The sequence below is a fragment of the Oryzias melastigma genome, linkage group LG23 (assembly GCF_002922805.2).
Source record: "Oryzias melastigma strain HK-1 linkage group LG23, ASM292280v2, whole genome shotgun sequence".
Taxonomy (NCBI): domain Eukaryota; kingdom Metazoa; phylum Chordata; class Actinopteri; order Beloniformes; family Adrianichthyidae; genus Oryzias; species Oryzias melastigma.
The window spans coordinates 18,831,145-18,851,876 of record NC_050534.1 but is presented as its reverse complement, the minus strand read 5'-3'; the positions used below and the strand labels follow the sequence as shown (position 1 = coordinate 18,851,876).

At 41.6% G+C, this 20,732-nt stretch overlaps 1 protein-coding gene across 9 annotated transcripts in view; it reads right to left on the bottom strand.

Moving 5' to 3' along the window:
• Positions 1–19,780, bottom strand: part of LOC112159060 (proline-rich protein 36) — a 93,641-nt gene extending 73,861 nt beyond the window's left edge. For 6 of the 9 annotated variants that reach the window (XR_004947158.1, XR_004947161.1, XR_004947159.1 and 3 more), the window contains exons 1-2: positions 15,294–17,294; positions 2,902–2,967 (exon numbers count right to left, since the gene is read on the bottom strand). Coding sequence is in view for 2 of the 9 variants with exons in the window: in XM_036210225.1 (XP_036066118.1) it covers positions 2,902–2,967; positions 15,294–15,515 (288 nt within the window). In the remaining 7 variants the exon portion in view is untranslated. Of the gene's footprint in view, positions 1–2,901; positions 2,968–8,138; positions 8,305–10,093; positions 10,363–15,293; positions 17,295–19,651 lie in introns of those variants that run through there. The other 3 variants (XR_004947163.1, XR_004947160.1, XR_002921419.2) reach the window with 3 other exon arrangements.
• Between the last annotated feature and the right edge of the window lie 952 nt (positions 19,781–20,732).

The following is a 20,732-nucleotide window of genomic DNA, read 5'->3' as shown; positions in this document are numbered from 1 at the left end:
TTTAATCCATCTTTTTCCTCAGTTTAAATCAATAGATATGATCAACTGTTTTCAAAACTCAGCAAAAAGTGGTTTGAAAAGAAAAGTTAAACGATCTAATCCTAAGGTGTAAAGTATTTCTATATCTTTTTGTACAAAATTCACTTATTTTTTATTTTAAGAATAATGCGTTCTCTTTTTTCCAGTTTACAACAATAGATGTGAGAAATTGTTGTCATAAACAAACAAAAGTTGGTTTGAAAATGTAAACAAAAATTAAACAATCAAATTGTATAATCTTCTTGTTCAAAAACTGCTTTTTAGTTCATTTTTACGTGTTATCAATAAGGCAAGTTCCATTTTTTCAGTTTAAATAAATAGATGTGAGAAAATGTTTTCATATCCAACCAAAAGTTAGTTTGAAAATACAAAACAAAAGATCAAATTCTAAAATTTGAAGTCTTTTTATTAATATTACTTCTATGTAAAAAAAAAAAAAAAAAAGCTTTTTTGTTAGTGCTAATGCTAAACATTTTATCAGTTTAATCCTAACAAACACACAACTAACACAAATTGGTTTGAAAGTGAAAAACAAAAAAAAAAGGATTTGATCAAATCAAAACAAGCTTGGCAATCAGAGATAGAGCAGAGTCAGAAACAGAAGATCAGATCCAGATAGAAACGCTCGGCATTGCAGGCAGAGTGGCACAAACAATACTTTGCCGTGAGTGAGGCTCTGAGCAGTGCTTAAATGTCCCTGTAGGAGATTGACAATGAGAGTCAGCTGAGCGGCATCTGGGGAGTGTGCGCTGGGGTTGCTGGGAGATGTAGTGTCTTCAGTACTCTGGAGATGGTTCCCGCCGGTGATCAGAGAGGGAAACAGAGCTCTGACTGCTGACAACACACTTATATTACGGAGTAACTTATAGTCTGACAAATATGTTTTTTATAGAAATAAAAGTAACTTAAAAGTAATACAGGAGTGAGGTAACATATTACCATTCTCACTTTGCACAGTGAAAGTAATCCCTTACTTTAAAGTAAACTGTATTACAGTTTAGAGACAGGACTTTCAGGGTCGGGCAGCTTCAGTCTCAGCAGGTCACACTCTGTTTGGGCACCTGTGCATTCTGACCTGCGGCGATACGCTGCAGCTCGTGTCCCAGGTGATATGCAGCTTGTTGGGTCAACAGGCCGCCTGTTTGAACAGCGGCACCCTGGCTGTAAAAGCTGCCCCCTCACAATGCTCCCCTGATTTATTCTGCAAGCGCAGGAGCGCCGCAGCAGAAGTGGGGAACCTCGGCTGAAGGCGGTTCTTGCAGTCGAGGATGTAAATGAGGCTGGAGGAACCGGCGTGCCTCTTTGTCTGCCAACTTCACTTGTTTGTTTAACCAGAGGCCAAGACAGGAAGCCGGCCCACGCAACTCTGACGTCTCCATGGCAACGCCAATGTTAATTGTGGCACATCCACTCCCAGGCTCCTTTCAGCAAAGGAGAGAGGTGGGTACTTGTGAAGAAAGAAAGAAGAAGAGAGGTGTGTGTGTGCGATTGTATTTTTTGTGCTGCTTGTTGCAGCAAAGATGGGAAAGTGTGGTTAAAGTTGTAGAAAGCCTGATTAAATTAGACATTTAAAAAGTCAGCTGTTCAGTAGAAACTTAAAATCCATGAACAATCATCTGTCAGATAGACCAAACAGAGCTTCAGTTCTGCAACTTTTTTTTTACAATTTATACCTTTATTAAAGCTTACCAAAATATGAGCTAAATGCCAAATTAGCCAAAAGACTGGAAAAACAGATAGTATAACGCTAAAATATTAGCTAAACTCTAAATTTGTTAAAAGAACTTTAAAAAAAGTCAAAGGCTATGTCCGAATTCCTTCCCTACTCACTGTATAGTGCGTTGGCCATTTTCTAGTCCAGGGCACTATATAGTTTTTAGTAGTTAGGGATTAGGGTGGGAATTCAGACATAGTGTAATTTTGACAAAACAGCTAGCGTAATGCTAAAATATTTGCTAAACACCATATTAGCCTAAAAAATTGGAAAAATGTCTAAATTATCCAAAAGCTGCTAGCATAGTGCTAAAATATTAGCTAGGCTTCATATTAGCCAAAAAACTGGAAAAATGTCTAAATTAGCCAAAACCAGCATAATGGTGAAAATATTAGCTAAGCTCCACGGGGCGGCTGTGGTCAATTCCTAATCTGAAGATTATGGGTTTGAATTCCGCTTTTCGCACCCATGTTTCAAAGTGTACTTGGGCAAGAGACTGAACCCCAAAATGCCTCTGGTGGAAAGTTGGCGCCAGTTTTTGGCAGCGGAACAACCACCAGTGTGTGAATGTGTGTGTAAATGATCTGTCACTGTAAAGCGCTTTGAGCCTTCAAGGAAAGTAGAAAAGCGCTACACATGTATACGCCATTTACCATTTTAGCCTAAAAAACTGGAAAAAAAGTCTAAATTAGCCAAAACAGCTAGCATGTTGCTAAATTATTAGCTAAACTCCATATTAGCCCACAAAAAAAAACTGGAAAAATGTCTAAATTAGCTAAAAACAGCTAGCATGTTGCTAAACTAAAAGGCACATTCCAAATTACCCAACAAAACCAAGTAGTTGTTGAACACTAAAGCTTGAATTGTGTCTTTAGCTAAAAGTTTGCAGAAGTTCACAAGTTTCAAAGTGCACAAAGTTATTTAAGGATTTGAGCAATATCTCATTCATTTCCTAAAGGCATGTTTAAAGTTAATATTTCAAAAACTATAAAGTTATGAATACCAAAAGCAAGCAATAATGTCCTGAGTAAGATGAAAGTTTTCAGACCAAGATTGCTGAAGTTGCTGAAACTGTGATAGGTAAGATTCCCATCACTGCTCAAAAGACGCTTTATTTTTATTCATCAGATTTAGTGTTGGACACTCACAGAGGTGTGGTGGACCTCTCTGTCCCACAGGACGGCTTTGCTGACAAAAGTCACGTACATGGGTTCCTGCAAAAAGAAAAACATTTTTCAATGAACCGTTCCTGACAAGGTGGTCTGTTTCTCAAAGACTAGAAACATCATTAACTGGATGGACAAACAAAACTGAGGACTCAAATGACGTCCCTTCTCCCACAATGCACCTTCCACATCTGCTAAATGTCGGAATCCCACTCCCAGCAGTGTGGCGGTCTTATGGTAGGGGTGTCGGGCTGTGACCTCCGGATGGACGCTGTGTGTTAACTCATCAATCAAGGGAGGGCACATCAGAGGCAGAGTCCGATCAGCTCATCCATCTCTCTTTGCAGAAACTCTGACTCAGCTGGAGTGGATCCACTGCGGGGAGCACGTCTTTCACGCGCTGTAACCCCGCAGCAGAGCGGGCGACAGGGGCCAAGAGGGGTCTCCAAAGTGGAGGGGACAATGGACCTGTGCATTTGGCTAGCCTATGGAGTGTGCCGATGGGAGCTCCCTGCCAGTTTGTGCCACTCTTAAACTCCTTCAGTCCCACACTGAGAGGCTAGAGGGCAGCGTCGGGTCTGGCCACCTCAATGCTTTTGTCTGGAGGCTTTAATTAAACCGTAGATTTTGTGCAAAACAAAGGACATCATGTATGATTATACACATTATTCCAGAGAAGCAGAAAGCTCTTCATCCTTAATAGAAGCCTTAATTGCAGCTCAATAATGAACTTCAGCGAACAACAACCGGTTCCTCCGTGAATCGTGGGCGCTCGCCGCCCCGTAACCATAATGTCACTAATTACGCTGAATGCAAAATCAAGTACATTTTCTGACAGGAGAGGCTGGAGTGGTTGGGGGCTGGGTCACGCTTGCCACTAAAATGTGGAGAAGGCCATTTGAAACAGACAATGAAATGGCAGAAATATTCAATCAGGCAAGTTAAGAATATTTAACCATGTAAATAAATAAATTAGCATCTATAGCTGCGTTCACATGTGTAAAATGTCTTTAATCTGCGTACATGGGGCCTGAAAATATTTACCCGAAAATAAGAAATGTTTACATCCGCTAAACATTCGATTTGAGTAGCAGTAGCGGAATTCTGTTGTAAACAACATGGCTGCTGTAACTCAAAGCACAATCTTCTGAACGTGCTTTGGTTTTTGATTTGAAAGTGACTATTTCCACATAATTTTCTAAACTGTACTGAACTTTCTTTTGCCACACGGACTCAGAGGAAGGGTTAGGTACTTTGTACGTGACCAAAAACATTTAGCCTTAGATGTATTTGAAATACACGCAAGCAATGGTCTGAACACACTCAAGCGGACCCTGGTCCAGTACCAGGAACCGCTCTCTGACTCATCTTTTGAGGTGGTCGCGTGTGATGAGGAAACACCTAATGACGTCATCACTGCTTCATTTGTAAAAGTTGGGAAAAAAATGTAAAAAATATTATTTAAATAGTAATTTGAAAAACTTTTTGACATAAAGATCTACAAAGTGCAAATAAACTTTATTTTCAGAGTTTTTTTTAGCACACAGACTATAAAACACTTAAGCTAATGACATTTAGCACCTGTTAGCACGTTTGAATCTTCAGCCGTCAGTAACTCGATTTTCCGTTTGATGTCATCATTTGACCCATGAGAAGAACATCCCATAACCCCGTGTAAGGTCTGTCTAAAGTGATTGCTGCTTCTCCCTTCCTTGTGCGATTCAGAAGATGAGATTAGGGAGATTCCTGGCAGATGGGATTTCCACTGTTCTTGTGCTGACAGCGCAGACCCCCCCCAAACCACCTTGAGGTTCTTCCTGTCACCATCAGCCACGCTGTGGGGGCGGGCAGGAAACCCTGTGCTGTCAGCGTGAGCCAGCAGGGGGAAATGTGTTCAAATATGGTCACCCTTATCAATAATGAGTAGGTGGAAGAGGGCAGATCAAATTACCAATTTGGAACTAATCACCAAAGTGGTGGCTGCTCTTTGCTTGATCCACTCCGCTTTGTCCTGTGCGGTGATTCCTGCGGCCATCTGTCCGTCTTTCTCAGGGGACTCCGTCCTTTTCTCCCGAGCGCCACACGGTATGTTTTATTAAGTCTGTTTCACCTCATTACACCCCGTCTGTGAGTCAACGCGCATTGATAGGCATTTAATCAAGGTTTAATGAAGGGAGTGCGCAGGGAGCTCAGCACCACAAACCATGACTACACAAATGCTTCCATGTGGGCTGAAAATAGAGGCAAGATTTAACTTTAATGAATTGTGAGGATTATATCCTAAACAGAAAAGTAAGAGTTTAAACAGCACAAAATTGCAGTGCCAACGCTAGTCAACTTTTGGATCTGAGATGCCCTAGAAATGAACTTTCAGTGCCAAGTAAGTCTTTGTTGTGTTATTGTAAGTCTTTGCAACTTGTATTCTAATTTTGGGTAACATATAAATCAGACAGCATTGAAAAGTCACAAAACATAAAGTACAATTCTGTGCAGCACATAAACAACCATCAAAAAGTTGTTTCATGTCTTAGAGTGTAGTCGCACTGAGTCCATTTAATTTGGTCCGGACCGAGTCCTGAACCTTAAGTTTGGTTTTTATTCAGACTGTTGTAGACCGGACATTTCTGTTTTAAACTAAAGCTTGTAAACAAAACCACGTGACCAAAGATCTCTTCAGTCATTGGCCTGGAACTACATGTGTGTGTGTGTGTGTGTGTGGGTGTGCAAACCAACAAGAGAAAGAATAATGGAAGTCCTGTGCTTCGCAATCCTTGTCGGGATGGTTCACTTATTCAAAGTTTACATTTTGCTGATCAATTTTAAACGTCTGTATCAGCGTCAGGTAGAACACTATTCCTTGCTGCTTTGGGGATGGCTAAGAAGGTACAAGTGTTTGTGACAGATAGATTGTCAGGAAAACGGTGTGAGAATGCTATTTTTTGGGGTTCAGACGACCCCACCCTCAGATTGAAATCTTATCCCTCACATGACAAAAGTGAACAACGGGGGACAGGATTTCATGTCTGCACTGGACAGCAGTGAAAATCAAAAATCCTAGGAAAAAAAAACTCAGTGCACTGACCCCACTCCAACATCAACGTACCTAGGATAGCACAAGGGTTAAAAGATTTTTTAAGGGGTTTCAATGAGTTGCTGTGTCTCCTTATTGCTGCGCTACCGTGTTTACGTCCCATCATACCCAGCTAAGGCAGGCGTTTTGGTTCAGTTGTTCCACTCCAACCACTGAGTCTATTCATATTGAGGAAACTCAGAGCGAATCAGAGCTCTGTCTTAATTGGAAACCAACCCAGACCACCTGGAATGATGGATCAGAGAGTGATTCCTGGTACCAGACCAGGGTCCGGTTGGGTGTATTCAGACTGAAACTTTGTTCTGAATTATCAGGGGAAACCAACTCTGGTTCATTTTAAACAAACCAAACGTGTTTGTCTGAATACACCCTTAGTCACAGTTGCCCTTATGAGTGCATATGGACCGTCTGCGAACCAAAAATGGGTAAACGTGTACGGGACACACAGGTTGTTGTTCATCTTTCTGCTTATCCCATGGGGGTCGCCACAGTGAATCATCTTTCACTGATTCGCACAGGTGGTTTGGCAGAGTTTGTCGGATGCCCTACCAACACAATGCAGTACAGGGAGGTCCATAGTTAGGCAGCAGCATGAAGGGTCTCGCCTAAAGACCCATATTAGATTAAGCTCATTGCACCCCCTGGGCAGGCGAACCCAGGTTCCGACATGCTTTCTAGTCCTACACCCAACTAACTAAGGCACCCAGGTGCTACGAGACACACAGGTGGCCCCCATGAGATATCATAGTCGGAGTCATCAGTGATGACTCATCAGTGATCCCTTACTGTGAAAAATATTCACACTTATAGGCATCCAAGGTTAGTTATGGGTGCTCATTCTCATGATAAATGGTGCTAACTGTACGCCGGGTTTACCCTTTTATACCCTGCAGGCATGTCTTTCCACTTCCGACTAGAATGCAATGTAAAGAGACTGTACGACAGCATCATCCGTACATCACTAGAGTGTGAAGCCTACATTAGCCTTATAAATACTTTGTGATACCGCACACACAACAATGGTACGTTTTCAATAGCTTCAAGGGACCTGCAAGACACAGCTGCACACTTCTTAAAATGGCCCTTGAACCGGCCAGTCTTCTGTAGGACCCTTCATGGGCCGGACAAACCACAATCCAACCACTGAGAAGATGTGTTCAGATTTTATAAGGGCAATCTAAAGATCACATTTATCTCAACAGCATACAAATAATTTATTTCCAAATCTTAGATTCAAGTTTTTCAGAAAAAAAAAACATTTTTCACTTGTGGAAACATATCCGTGTCAGGTAATAATAAAGAATACATTTAAAATCTTAAGTAACAGTTTAGCAAGGGGGAATTCTCTTTGCAATATTGCTTGTCAGCAATTCTGATTATAATCTTTTTGTTTTGATCTTTATTTCTGCAGATGAAGCTGGACTCTTTGAGCAGCTGATGACTGTAAGGGTCCCTGAGGTCAGGTACCGGATCTGTCAGGAAACAATCAAAAGAAAGACCATGGAGAAAACCCTAAAAGCACACCACAGGGACAAAGCAGCCTTTGCACAGCAGATGAGGAGATCCAGTTCAGAACACAATCAAGTTAAAGTCTTAGTTATCAGTGCAAACAAAAGACGTGGGGGACCACCTCAGCATGGCTTTGGCCAGGTTACCGCCAGAGGCTTAGAAGGGAAGGAGCAGATTGAGAGAGAAAGCTGGGGGTCAGCTATAATGAGCCATGAATGTGAGCATCCGACCAATCCTGTTTAACGGGGTTCATCCCTGGAAAAGTTTCTGTCCGGCCTCGCACCTCACTTTCAGTGTGCTCACGTTGAGGTTCGGGTCAGGGGGCTACAAGGACTCTGTGACCCTGAAATGAGCTCTAGGAGTCAGTGAGGGCTCCCTGCTGATAGGACAGAGCTCCTTTTATGCTTTAATCTGCAAGCAAGGAGGATCAATATGGTGATGGTAGTGTGCAGCAGGCGAGCCATTTTAGACATCTCATGGGGGGCTGGCGCACCCTGACAAAAGCACAGCTCTGCTGCCACCAGCAGCCACAATGACCTGTGGGACACTGGCACACCAGTGGCTAACCTACTTAACATTCATTAGTGTCAGAGAGGTGGACAGATGCTCAGAGTCTTACGGATCTTCTCTCTCCTGTTCTCCGCATGGGGCTCATTCAGGATAGTTTGATGTGTCTTTCTTTTGGGATTGCAGTGTAGTGGGCGGTGGAGTCAGCCGGCCGCTCGGATGTAGGGATGAGTTAATTTGCATTTTATCTGGTGCCGAATCCGTGCTTCTGAAACAACCTGTAGAAATCTAAGCAATGCTCGAACGCTCGATCCAGTGCTTCAAAAAATGAAAAACGTTTCAGAGTGCTGGAGAGCGCTTGAATGTGCCTAAGATGCAATATTGCACTGCATCTTCGATTTACAGACACTTATCCAAACAAAAATTTCAACACTTGTTGCCATGACGACTGTCATTCTTATCCATCAAGTCGCTGTGTTCGAATTTTTTGCCGTGAGGTACTGCAAAACTTTCACTCACTTCACCTTTGGCATTGACTCTGAAGCTCCTCCCACCCTCATAGCCCCACCTAATCAATTATAAGCCCGTCCACAATCGCTGGAAAAGTATAATGATTAACTAGATTTGTACAGCAATACTGAATAGAATACAAGTGACTATGACATGTCTAAGACAATGCGTTGAAATCTGCATTTTTTTTGTGGTACCAATACATTCTCATCCCCAAGTCATCACATACTGACGTCTGGTTAAGACCCCTTGACTTTTTGACATTTTGGGTGTCTCCAACTTGCCTTTTTTATGTGCTGTCTGTTCGTGAATTCAAGGGTCCGAAACCTTTGGACGCAGTACCAGATGCAATATCGGACGCAATACCGGATGTGCACTGGTCCCTGTGACACCTTCAGTAACGGTACCCTAACTTTAACCTGTTGATGGTTCGCGTCCTGTTCACCCCCGCTACTGCGTCTGGTACTGGTCTGGTGTCAGGTTAGGGGACTGGATTTGGGTACTGGTCGCAGTCAGCCTACCGGACTTCTGCGGGGAGAAGCCTGAACAGTGATATTTTACTTATTTTTGTGGAGACAATAATAACAATAATAACAAAAGGTCCTCTATCCCCCCCCCCCACCCCTCTTGGGTTAATGTGGGACAGCCTTCAAACTCAGTAACAGAGACACAGAAACACCGCGTAAGCGGCTGTCATCCAGACAAACCCCTCGAGTGACCCGCTAACACCTCAGGTGCACATCCAGCTCAGGATCACATTTTTGACATCCGACAAGCAGCAAATTTGTTGCGCGGTGATAGAGGGGCGGATCACCGGTTTTGCGGGTCGGAGGTTGGGGAGCTCTGATTTAATAGCACCAGCACGTCAAAAAACGACAACCAAAACGTCAATTTTTGACGTTGACGTCTTAACCATCCTTCAATATGTGACAACTTGGGAATTAAAATGTGTTGATTTGGGAAGATATAAACATTATTTTTTATCACTGAAATACAAATATTGGCACCGATTAGGAACCGAAACCAAAGAACTGCTTTGGCACTGGAACTAAATAAAACCCAATCGGTGCCAAACCCTAGAGCTCTGTGGCTAAAATGTGGCTCACGTGTCAGAGTTTTGCTTTTTTCAGTGCAGTTTTGCGTGGCTATTTAGAGTATTTATTTGTTTTACAGCATACTGTTCTACATCCTGATTGGTTGTTGACCGTAATAATTTCCTGTGTGCCGTGTCTCCTTTCCAGAATGCGTTCAGTTTGCAACATTTAAATAAATCTTCAATCAGATCTTTGTTTTAAGTCTATAATACTGGACTTATTTTTCTTTGAAGGTTTGAACTTTGAGAGTTTAAACAAGATAGAAAAGTGTGGAAATTAGTGTTTGAGAAAAGTTTAAAAAGTTAAAACATCTAAAATCCTACTTTTGTGGATTTCACCGCGAGAAATCTTACTCTACGGTGGTTTTTAAAAAGTAGTGGTACTGTATACATCGGTACGAGTACCAATTTAGCACAACACTAATCACCCGCAGATGGTATGTTAGCCAGGTGTGTGGACTCACCCTGTTGGACCTGTGGAACACAGACTCCGGACAGACAATAGGGATCCTGGGTCGAACCAGAGGCCTCAGAGGACGCCCAAAACCGGTATATCTGGCGGGATTGTTCCCCCAACGATGTTCCAGAGCTCCTTTCCTTCCAGCGGGCGACATTTTCAAAAACTCCACATTTATAGTCCACTCATTTTACTAGTCAAAGTGTAAGCGCAGAGACTTGCAGCACTGAGTTGCAGTGAGGAGCAGAGGAGTTCCTCTCTGTGGGAGGTAAAAAAAATTTGCGGTGCGGCCCATTGTTAATCATAAACTACCTGAGCAGAGCAGCTTATTCATACTGGGGGGGTCACATACATCCTTTTCTTTAACTACTATTCAAACAATAATTTGAACTAACTTCCTGTTTTTTTTTTCCTAAAAAACCTTCAAATTCACATCAGAAACGAGGAGCAGCTGGACAGAAGGACGGCTGTCAGACACCACAGATCGGGTTGTGGGTGGCTGTACAGCAGCAGCAGAACTCTGGCCTTAATCACATTAGAAGGCAAAAAGTGGCAAGCTCCCAGGAAACAATGGACCCTATCAATTCCTCAAATCTGGGCTGTGCGTGCACTCTCTGAGCAGGCCCCTATCTGCATCTGCCATCAAAGCTCATTACCGAGAGTGTGTCTTGGTGCTCTCCTTCAAATGTGCAAGAAAAGCTTAGTAAATATGTCCTTGGTATAACATTAACAAGTGGGAGAGAAGGGCAGAGGGTTTTCCATGGCGACAGACCAAACACAAGAGCTGCTTTGTCATGTACGGAATAGGCATTTGTTTTAGCGTTGCTTAAAAATGACTACATTTACAGCAACATTTACATTTACCTTCCCAGCACAACTTCTGAAACACACAGAAACGTGTCAAGATAATCTGAAATCAAGACCTCTCTCTCTAAAGCAAAGTGTCTGGGATCGCTGTGTTCAGCCTGGCGGGGGCTCTGCAGAGCTTAAATCCAGACGCCTCACTTCTGGTTACTAAGAAACGACCAGAAAATGTGCTGTGTGACTTTTACTCCGCAAGTGTGGATCTTCTCTGTTTTGATTAAAGTGGATGTTAGAGATCCATCGAGCAACAACTGAAGCAACGCATTCTCACTCCCAAGTTTTCATACATGGAAGTTTGGTTTGGGCCCCTTCCACGTCACTTTTTGACTTTTGGTTGTCCCCAACTCATCATTTTTTGGCGTGCTGGCTGTTCCCTTTAAATCAGGAGTCCAAAACCTCTAAGCTGCGAAGTGGTACCGGTCTGGGGGCCGTTTGGTACCGGGCAACAGAAAGGGAAAAAATGCAAACGCTAATCAAGGGATCTCCAACCTTTGAGACACGGACCAGTACCGGTACCAAGAAGCGGACCAGTACCCAAACCCTAACCTGAAACCAGTACTGGTTCTGCGTCTGTTACTATGTCTGTTACCGCCCCTGATTTTTTGGGAACAGCCAGCACATAAAAGTGGGCTTGATTGCTCCAGCTCTATGGGCTCTGTGACAAGCTGGTGACCAGTCTGGAGTGTATCCCGCCTTCGCCCAACAGTAATCGGGATAGTCTCTGGCAACCCGGCGGCCCAGGCAGGTTAAGAAAATGGATGGAAGTTCAGGATGAAAATCTTACATTGAGCCGCCATATTGGATTTGTTTTCTCGACCTGCTGATTGAGTCACTGAAAACCGAAAGCTCAGTCCCTGATTACCTGATTGGTTGACCTTGTAGCATATGATGCCCAAATCGCACCACGCCAAACACCAAAATCCCACCGCAGGACCTCAGATCGCATCCGGTGTCTATACAGCTTAAGAGGTTTTTTATAAACTCGACAAATGGATGAAACTATTTGTTTCCATGGAAAACCAGCTACAAGTTACTCTACAGACCAAGAAAGCTTGAGCTAGTCATGACCCTTATTGTGGCAGAAACTGAAGAGATTATTTTGAAAAACTATAAGCCAAAAAAAATTAAGTTGATTTGGCTATCATCCACCAATTTAAGATTTCCTCAGTGATCTGCAGTTGCAGTTTTGCTTGAGATGCAATCCTTTAACCCTTCAACCACCGCTTTATGCTGACTCATGCAGGGGATTTTTCTGGTTTTTGTCATTTTGGATCTTCTTTAATCGTAAATGACTTCGGACTAAAAACAAAGAAAAATGCTCAGCATTTGGAATCGGTCACTTTGATGTTGATTTGAAACCAAGCACACAAACACATACATCAGTCCACAAAAGCTGACACAGCTTTTCACCAAACAAATAAAAATACCATTACAAGGACTTTCATGATGTCCTAAGAAAGGCGGTCCTGCCCACTGCGCGCTCCTCTTTGTGCCCAGAATCAAAGAGCATTGACCTGCGCCGGCTGAGGGCCACGGGTCTGCGGGGAGCCCCGCACTGACTCCAAAACCTGATCACCATGCCATGCTGGGAGCCTCCCCCCACCAGCCCTTCTGCTGCTCCCCTGGTTAGCTGCGTTATTTCCGCGGCTCATCAATCTGTCAGCGAAGCTCTTTGACACACAGCACAATATGGTCATAGTGTTTTTCTCCTTCAATATGGTTTTCAGACTTTAGGATTACTCGGCTCACCCACAGAGGAAGCTCCTGCAGAGCCTCCAGATTCCGGTTGAGGGGTGGAGGAGACAATGCATCTGATGATAGCATTTAAGGGAACTTCAATCAACAGGATGGACGAATTTGGGGAAAAAAATAAGGACCAATACTGGAAGTTAGGTTCTTAATGCCTTCATCATAATTGCTACAAAGTTTGTCTTAGATTATTGGCTGGTTGCCCAGATAAAATACAGAGTTAAGTCAGAAAAGATATCTGGCATAAAATTCTCTGCCAAAGTGATTTGCTGTGGTGACCCCTGAAAGAAATATGCCGAAAAGTTACTGGCTGATGACTATCAACTAGGGTTTGGTATCAATTATAATTTCCAGAAATGATTCGATTTGATTCACAAGAACCTGAATTGATTCAATACAGATTTTTTTCAATTCCTTCGATTCTTCAATTCAACTGAATGTTTCAGTTTACAGATTTAGACACATTTGTTTAGAAATACATTAATAATCTACTATATGATTTGAATATATTTATATTATTCTTATACAGTTCACATACTGTAAAAATGATTAGTGAAATAATGAGATTGTTAATACCATACAGTGTTACATGATTTTTTTTGAAGAAGTTCTTACAACAATGTTCAGATCATTAACATTGTAAACATTGTTCTGCCTCTCCTGGAGGGTTTTTCAGTTTGGCCACTAGGTGGCGATCGCGCTATAGAATTACACCTTATTCCAGAAGAAGAAGACAGTATGAGAAAAAAAAACCAATGCTTTAGACTACTTCAAAAATATTTCCTTACACGAGTTTGGAAAATTCCTGCCTGTGAGATTATAACTTTTTCATTTAGTCAGCATTGTATGCTTAGGTTGGCTGAGCATTAGCATTAGCTGTCCTATGGGAAATTCCATTAAACGTTAGCATCAAGCTAGCAGACTTCAGCTTTATATGCTAAATCGGCCTATATTTTTTAATGAATCGCTTATTGATCTATTAAGCTTAAATAGATTCAAATCGATTGATCAATTTTATTAACCCAGCTCTACTATCAGCACTCCAATTTGGCAAGCCCATAGGTCAGATGTTTAAGATAATTTGACTTTTTTAATATCTACTGTCAACATTGCTTCCAACTAACTATAAGTTAGGGAAAATTTGGGCAGAATCCGAATTCTTCCCCTACCCCTACATTTAGCCCTCCAAGCAGAGATATTATTTTTTTCTCTTCATGAGTGGGGCAGTTTAAAGTCAATGATGTTAGATGTGTCCTTTACATCCAGTTTATGCATGATCCAATTAGTTAACTATTGAAATAAACGTTTGAGGCAGTTCTAATTTGAATAAAGAAATAGTAAAAAATTAAAATTTAAGCTTAATTTTCTTTAAACCCTTCATGAGAAAAATTACTTAAGAACATGTTAAGATCACATTTTTTATTAGAGTGAGTCATTGGGTGATTTAAGGTAAAAGTATGTTTGGGTTCTGAGTAATATAACTTATCAATAAAACTTTAAAAATTATTGTATTTCCCACAGATGAACAATAAGGATGCAGTTCTCTACTAGCTTACTTGAAATGTTTGCTTTTCTACCTCATTTTCCATCCCAACTCCCATTTTTATGCCCATAAAATTTAATTTACTCCAACTCAAAGACGTCAAGAGTCCTCTTTTATTCTACCTCCTCACTTTTTCCTTTTGTGTGCGTCTCCTGACCACGTTCCTCCTCACCTGTGCACAGTTTGCTGAGAACAAGCCAGACGGACTCACTCCAAAACGCTCCATTCATGTGATTTTCAAGTAAAGATAAAAGGAAAACTCTGAACTATGCATGTCGCCCATTCACTGCTGACGCTCTTAAAAGAAAAAAAAGAGTTGGAAAAGTGTGTGTGTGGGGGGGTCGCTGCATAAATTTTACATCCACAAGGCAGCAGACAAACTTTTTTTTTTCCTCCTCCAGAAAACACTTTCCCTGCTGAATAGGCACCTATTAGTGACTCCATTATGGGCGCAGGCCTCTTGAATGGCTCCTCGCTGTGCGTCTTTATCATAGTCAGGCCGTGAATGCGGCGTTCCCCCCTCCCCTCCCCGCGTGCGGCCCCACCAAGCTCCTTACAGCCGGTATTGATAGGTGCTGGTGGCGATGGTTGGAGCAGAGGGGGGAGGTGCTCCAGGTGTGGTGGCTTCTTTTATTCCATCACAGAAACATGGACGGAGTGTTTGACATGCAGAAGTCAGGCCTCTGCGGACGGCTGAGCGCGCCCGCATTGTTGCTGGATTATTCGGCTGAAAGGAAAAGGCCGGCGGAGAGGGGCGTCTGTACTTCATCTCCAGGGGAGATGGGAGCTGCAGAGGGACATTCTTTAGCCGAGTGAGTTACAGCGTGGAGAGCCACCTGCAGACGGCGTGCCACCTCCAAGACGCAGTAAAAACGCTCTGAATGAAGCCGCTCCGATTCATCAAGCTCTGTCCTGTAACTTGTCAGAGACGAGCCGGGCCGCATTCTCGGCGCCGAGTTACGGCGGGGCAGAGAAACTGCAGCTATGTGTGCACGCCGGCTGGAGGAGGGACTTTATGATGAATATGGACGCATTGTTGGGCCGCGCTTACCTCCACAGGGAACCATCTGCTCCCTGTCAATGCATCACCTGCTCGCCTGAGCCGTCTCCCGGGTAACGAGGACTGAAGGGGGGTGTTTGGGAGGTTTGGTGGGAGGAGCTTTCGGGGTAGAAAGTGTGGAAGAAAACAGGAAGAGGGATTATGGGAGATAAATAATCGAGCAAATGTCGCCCTCTGCTGGAGGAAAGACATTTTCCAGCCAAAAACTGACATTTTTGTTGTCTTTTTCAGAATAAAGTTAAGGTTGGGAAGGATGGTGGTGCAGTGGTTAGCACTCTGGCAACACAGTGAGATTGCTCCGGTTCAAATCCTGATTGGCAACTTTCTGTGCGGAGTTTGCATGTCCTCCTCATGCATGCGAGGGTTTTCTCCAGCTTTCTCCTAAAGTGCTTCCTAAAGTGTCCCTTAGTGTCCATCAGCTGGGAACGGCTCAAGTGACCTCATGACTCCTAATGGAATATAGTTGGTTAAGAAAATAGATAAAAACACAAAAACTTAAAGCCCCAGTAAATGTGTTCTCCAGATCTGACCCATCCCCTGGTGGAGGGGTGAGCTGCAGACACAGCTGCGCTGGGGAATCATTTGGTGCAATCATTAATCCTTAAAGCTGAGTGTCAAACAGGGAGGAACTGGGTCCCAATTTTACAGACTCGGCCTGGATTTGAACTCATGACCTCCCAGTCACAAGGCGGACACTCCTCCACAAGGCCACTGAGCTGGTCTTGTCAAGACATCTACAAAACAGCACCGGTCCATCAATTATTACAGACTTTTAAAACATCTTTTAACTTTAGGTTTTATTTCACATCACATCTTTTAAATATCTTCACTTTTTCTTCATTATTTTTTTCTCGATATTTGATTTTAAATATTTTCACAGTAATAGCCTTTTCTTTCTCTTGTTTTTTTTTTCATTTTGCTTTTTAAAATTCTTTATATTGTTAAAATCATGTAGAAAAGTTAATAAATGAAAAAGTTTGTATACTCTTCTGAGTTTCCAATTTTTCTTTGGAATCATTTGCAAATTTGAAAACATTTTGAACCATTTTAGACAACACATGAAATACATAAGTGTTAGTTACACCTGCTCTTACAGGCTTTCTACTGACGAAAATCGGTCAAACCTGTTCGGGACACAAAGGTGGCTCATAGGAAATATGAAGGTTGTAGAGCTCTTAATGAGCCTGGAGAGTGAAACTGTTCATCCACGTTTTTCTATGGGCGTGCTGCAGGCGACAAGTTGTAGCGAACGCTTAAACGACATGTAAGGTAACATGTCTGAGCTGCCAGCTTGGTTCATTCATCACATTCCTTCCTGACTCTTCAAACTGTAAACTGCATCTTTGTGAATCACTAAACAAACGCGGTGGGGAAACATCTCGTCGTGTCGGTGTGACTCAGCAGAGTCACAAACCTTTGTGCGTTTTCTTGCGGGTTTTGTGCGAGCGGCAGCATGAAAGACGATCAGTCACAGGTTTTTCATTAGGTCTCCTCCACCTACGCACGACATTCAACCGCTGTGCAAACACTCACCTGAGGGCCACCGTTTCAGCTTCATCTCCTCAATTCAAATTAAGGAAACCAACAAAACGGCTCCCATTAAATTAAGAACAGAAACCAACAAACACTTTAACAGAGTTTTCCATGTCTCTCCTCTCCAAACATCAATTAATCAGCATAAAGGAGTTCTTTGAAATGTATGTCACTAATGTAAAAAAAAAATGATCCAAATAAAAAAATGAAGAGGCTCTGCAAAAAGATCAAAATCTCTTTGACACCAAATATGTCACAGGTGACACCTAAATAACGCTCTGTCTGGTCTACTTGGAGCTCTGAGGAACTAATAAAACACGGAATACAAAAATACATTCAACGTTTATCAAGTACACATTTAAAGTGTCAATAAAGCTACTGTAAACTGTAAACTAGGCAGAATATTCTCATAACAAACCGACAGTTTACAGTAAAACATCTACAGTCAAACTGAAGTTATACCATGGTCTGGGTGAATACTCGATTCTGATTGGCTGCTGGGTGTGCATTAAAAAGTGATAATGCACAGTAATAACGCACACCTAAAAAAGAAGTTCCGGTCACACAGACCAAACGTTCGATATCACTGCGCAGGCTTCTTTAAAACACATTTTCCTTCATCATCTGGACAAAACAAGCAGTAATGGATGAACTTTCTCTCTGAACTGATGCTTTATTCAACTTATTGTAGCGACCAGCATTTATATTCCTCTCCTTTTGTAAGGTAAATTAATATTGACAAATTGGTTATTCTCCTTCTAATAAAACACCACTCGACATGAAAGGTGTAGTCTTCTGTTTCACCACAAGAGGGAGTTTCTCATTTTAGAGCAGCTCAGAAGAACGTACCTGCCGTGAAATGAAACACAGACAGAAGCTGAATATGTTCTAGCTGCTCACTGAAGGATTAACGTCAGAAAAGGAAGAAAAATATCCTAATTTGTCCGGGTCTTTCTTTCAAAACAGCGACACTTTACCGCTGCAGTTGAGGTCTGTAACGGCTTCAGGCTTCATGCCGTGTTCCATGTCACCGTGACAACAAACCGCATCACGGATGATCAAATAGTCCGCTTTTTTGTGAAAAAAATGAGCTAAACCAAAGAAATAACAAGAATAAAGTACTAAATATTGATTGAATGTTTATTTATTTTGTAAAGACCATGGTATAAGCGGGATAATACCCTCCGAAGAGTGCATTATGAGAAATTAACGCACTTCACGGAGGCAACCGTCCTCCGCTTCGCGTCGGACGGTTTAGGCCTCCGCGTCGTGCGTTAATTTCTCATAACGCACACTTCGTCGGGTATTATCCCTTACTTAAAACATCCCACTTTCCTTTCAGCTTGTAAATACTTCCTGCTTCATTGAAATCCTTTAACAAAAATGATTCATCTCCCAACAATCACTTCAAAAGCAAGCTGGTCTAATCTCGGTGCATCATGGGTAAATATCAAGAGTCTCTTTAGGACTTCCAGGTGACAGAAGATAACCCATCAGCCACACTCCAACGCTCACCTGGAGCCGGCCTCCTCAGATCCGGGGCGACTCGGAGCGAGTTTGAGTGACAGGTGAAAGTGACCACAACTGAAGGAGGAAAAGGCCTTTTGTGTTTGGTCACAGAGCCAGGCGAAGGCGTTGACCCAAGTCCCCCTCCTCCAGTGAGTCAGCACCCTGAGGCTAAGGAGGAAGAGGAGTCCCTCTTCACTTCAACAACCACAAGCCTGCAGCATCACCTCTTTGACTGGGACCTCACGTCTGCTGCTTTGGAATAATCTCATCTAATCTGTTATATTTGCAGGAAACCACCGTTACCGAGCAACCACCTGCAGGTTACCTAAACCCCCTTTCATCTGCACAGGAGAAACTTGTTTTAACACCCACTCCGGTCATCTTTTGATCTATTTTCAAATAGTTTCCAGTGGCCTTTTTATGCCATATTAGTCAAAATAATCTTTAGTTCTGCTGAGTGGCAAGGGTTTAGTATCCGTCCTTGTTGCTGAGAGCTCTCTGTTTACACCCTCTCCTGCTCGCTTACATCCCCTCACACCCCCAACCTAACATTACAGGTGCAACAAAAATGGTGAGCAATATCGGAGCTATCCAGCCATGCAGTTTGGAGCCACAAAACAAAGACGTTCATGGATCTAGTCATCTACAAGTGGACGCATCAGAATGGGGCGGAGCAAGGAGCTCATGCCCCGCCCAGGAGATTTTCTACATCACAAATACCATCTTTTTTTAAACTCCATTTTTTTTGTCTGCGCCCGATTCACATTAATTTGAATAACGAAATACTCAGAAATGCAATTTTAAGCATCATTTTCATTCAGAGTGGATTTTTTAAACACTGTGTGGACTAAGTTTTTATTCATTTTCACCATATTAAACCAAAACAGTCACAAATTTGAATTTTATGTTTCCCCTTTTTAAATTATCTGTTTAACTAAAACCCCCAAACTTAAAAATATGAATAAAAAGAAATCAAAATAATACTTAAAAAATGTTTCGGCCAAATCATGATAAACTAAGCCAGCGGACTATTAAAAAAAAAACTTTATTGACATTTTGCTTTTTACAACACACCTTCAATTCCCGCTTTAATCTATAAAACTATTTATTTTGATTTTCGTTGCGAGGATATATTTTTTCTGCCAAATTATATGTTTTTTATTGAAAAAATATACGGATGAAATTTCGTTTTTGACACAAATACAGTAAAAATAAATAACTAAATCAGACATTCATCTGAAGCTAGCTTTAGCTAGCTAAAACCGCAAATTAACATTACAGAAATGTGTCACCAGAAAGTATCTTACCTTTCTTTTCTTCGTTTCTAATCCAGACTTTTTTCCCAGCCATATTGGCTTTATTTTTAGTTTTAACAAAAAACTGTAAACTTTCAGTATGGTGACAAACGGGGTACGGCAGCTGTCAATCATTCCTACCGCCTCCAGATTACGTCATTTCCTGTAGTCTAAACTTTTTAAAAAGAATATTTTTGCTTAAAATGTTAACCCAAAACAGAAACTAACCAACTAAACATTACTTATTTGCTAATATTTAAATATTATTGATTTTTTAAAATGATCTTTATGCTAAATTGTTTTAATTCAGCATTTAATTAATAAATAATCATGGCTTAATAAATTGTAGCCATCACAAACTCACGTGACTCATTTAAGGTTAAAGTGCATGATTTAGGAACCATAAAGTCAAATAATAAAAAACTTGAACTTATTGCAGTTATAACTGCTTAAAAATCTAATTCAAATGAATAAGTCTTTATTTAAACAACATTTGACAGCAACATCAGGTTACCAACGTTTATGTTAAGAAGAGATATAAAAAATAAATAAATAAAAACTTAAGTCAATTAAGAGCAAAATTAAAAATAGGCATAACATTACATAAAAAGGCAGATTTTAAAAAGGTATACAACAACTAAAACTACTGAGTATTATAAAATAAGTCTTAAGCTGACGTTTAGGTCTGATATCATGTGCAGCTCTGGAGAAATATTCATAGCTGGGGTCCAGCTGGGGTCAGAAAAAGCACCTTAACACCAAGACTTTTACTGTTTTTGTTTGTTTATTTATTTGTTTTATCTTATAGCTCACACACCTTGTTCAAATGTCTCGTTGTTGACATGTTTCAGACCAAGATGCATGATTGCATCAGGGGAAACTCCAGAGCTTGAGGCGATGACTGCTCTGCTGTAGAACCTCATGCTCTCTTAAAGTATAATGGAGAACTTCAAACTACAATGTTTCCTTATAACGGATCAAACACTTAGTTTTATTTTTGCTAATAAGTAAAGCTACAAAACATCAAACATCATCACCACCATATTTATTTCTCACTCTTTTTCTGAAATACAATTTTTTCCCCTCTTTCATC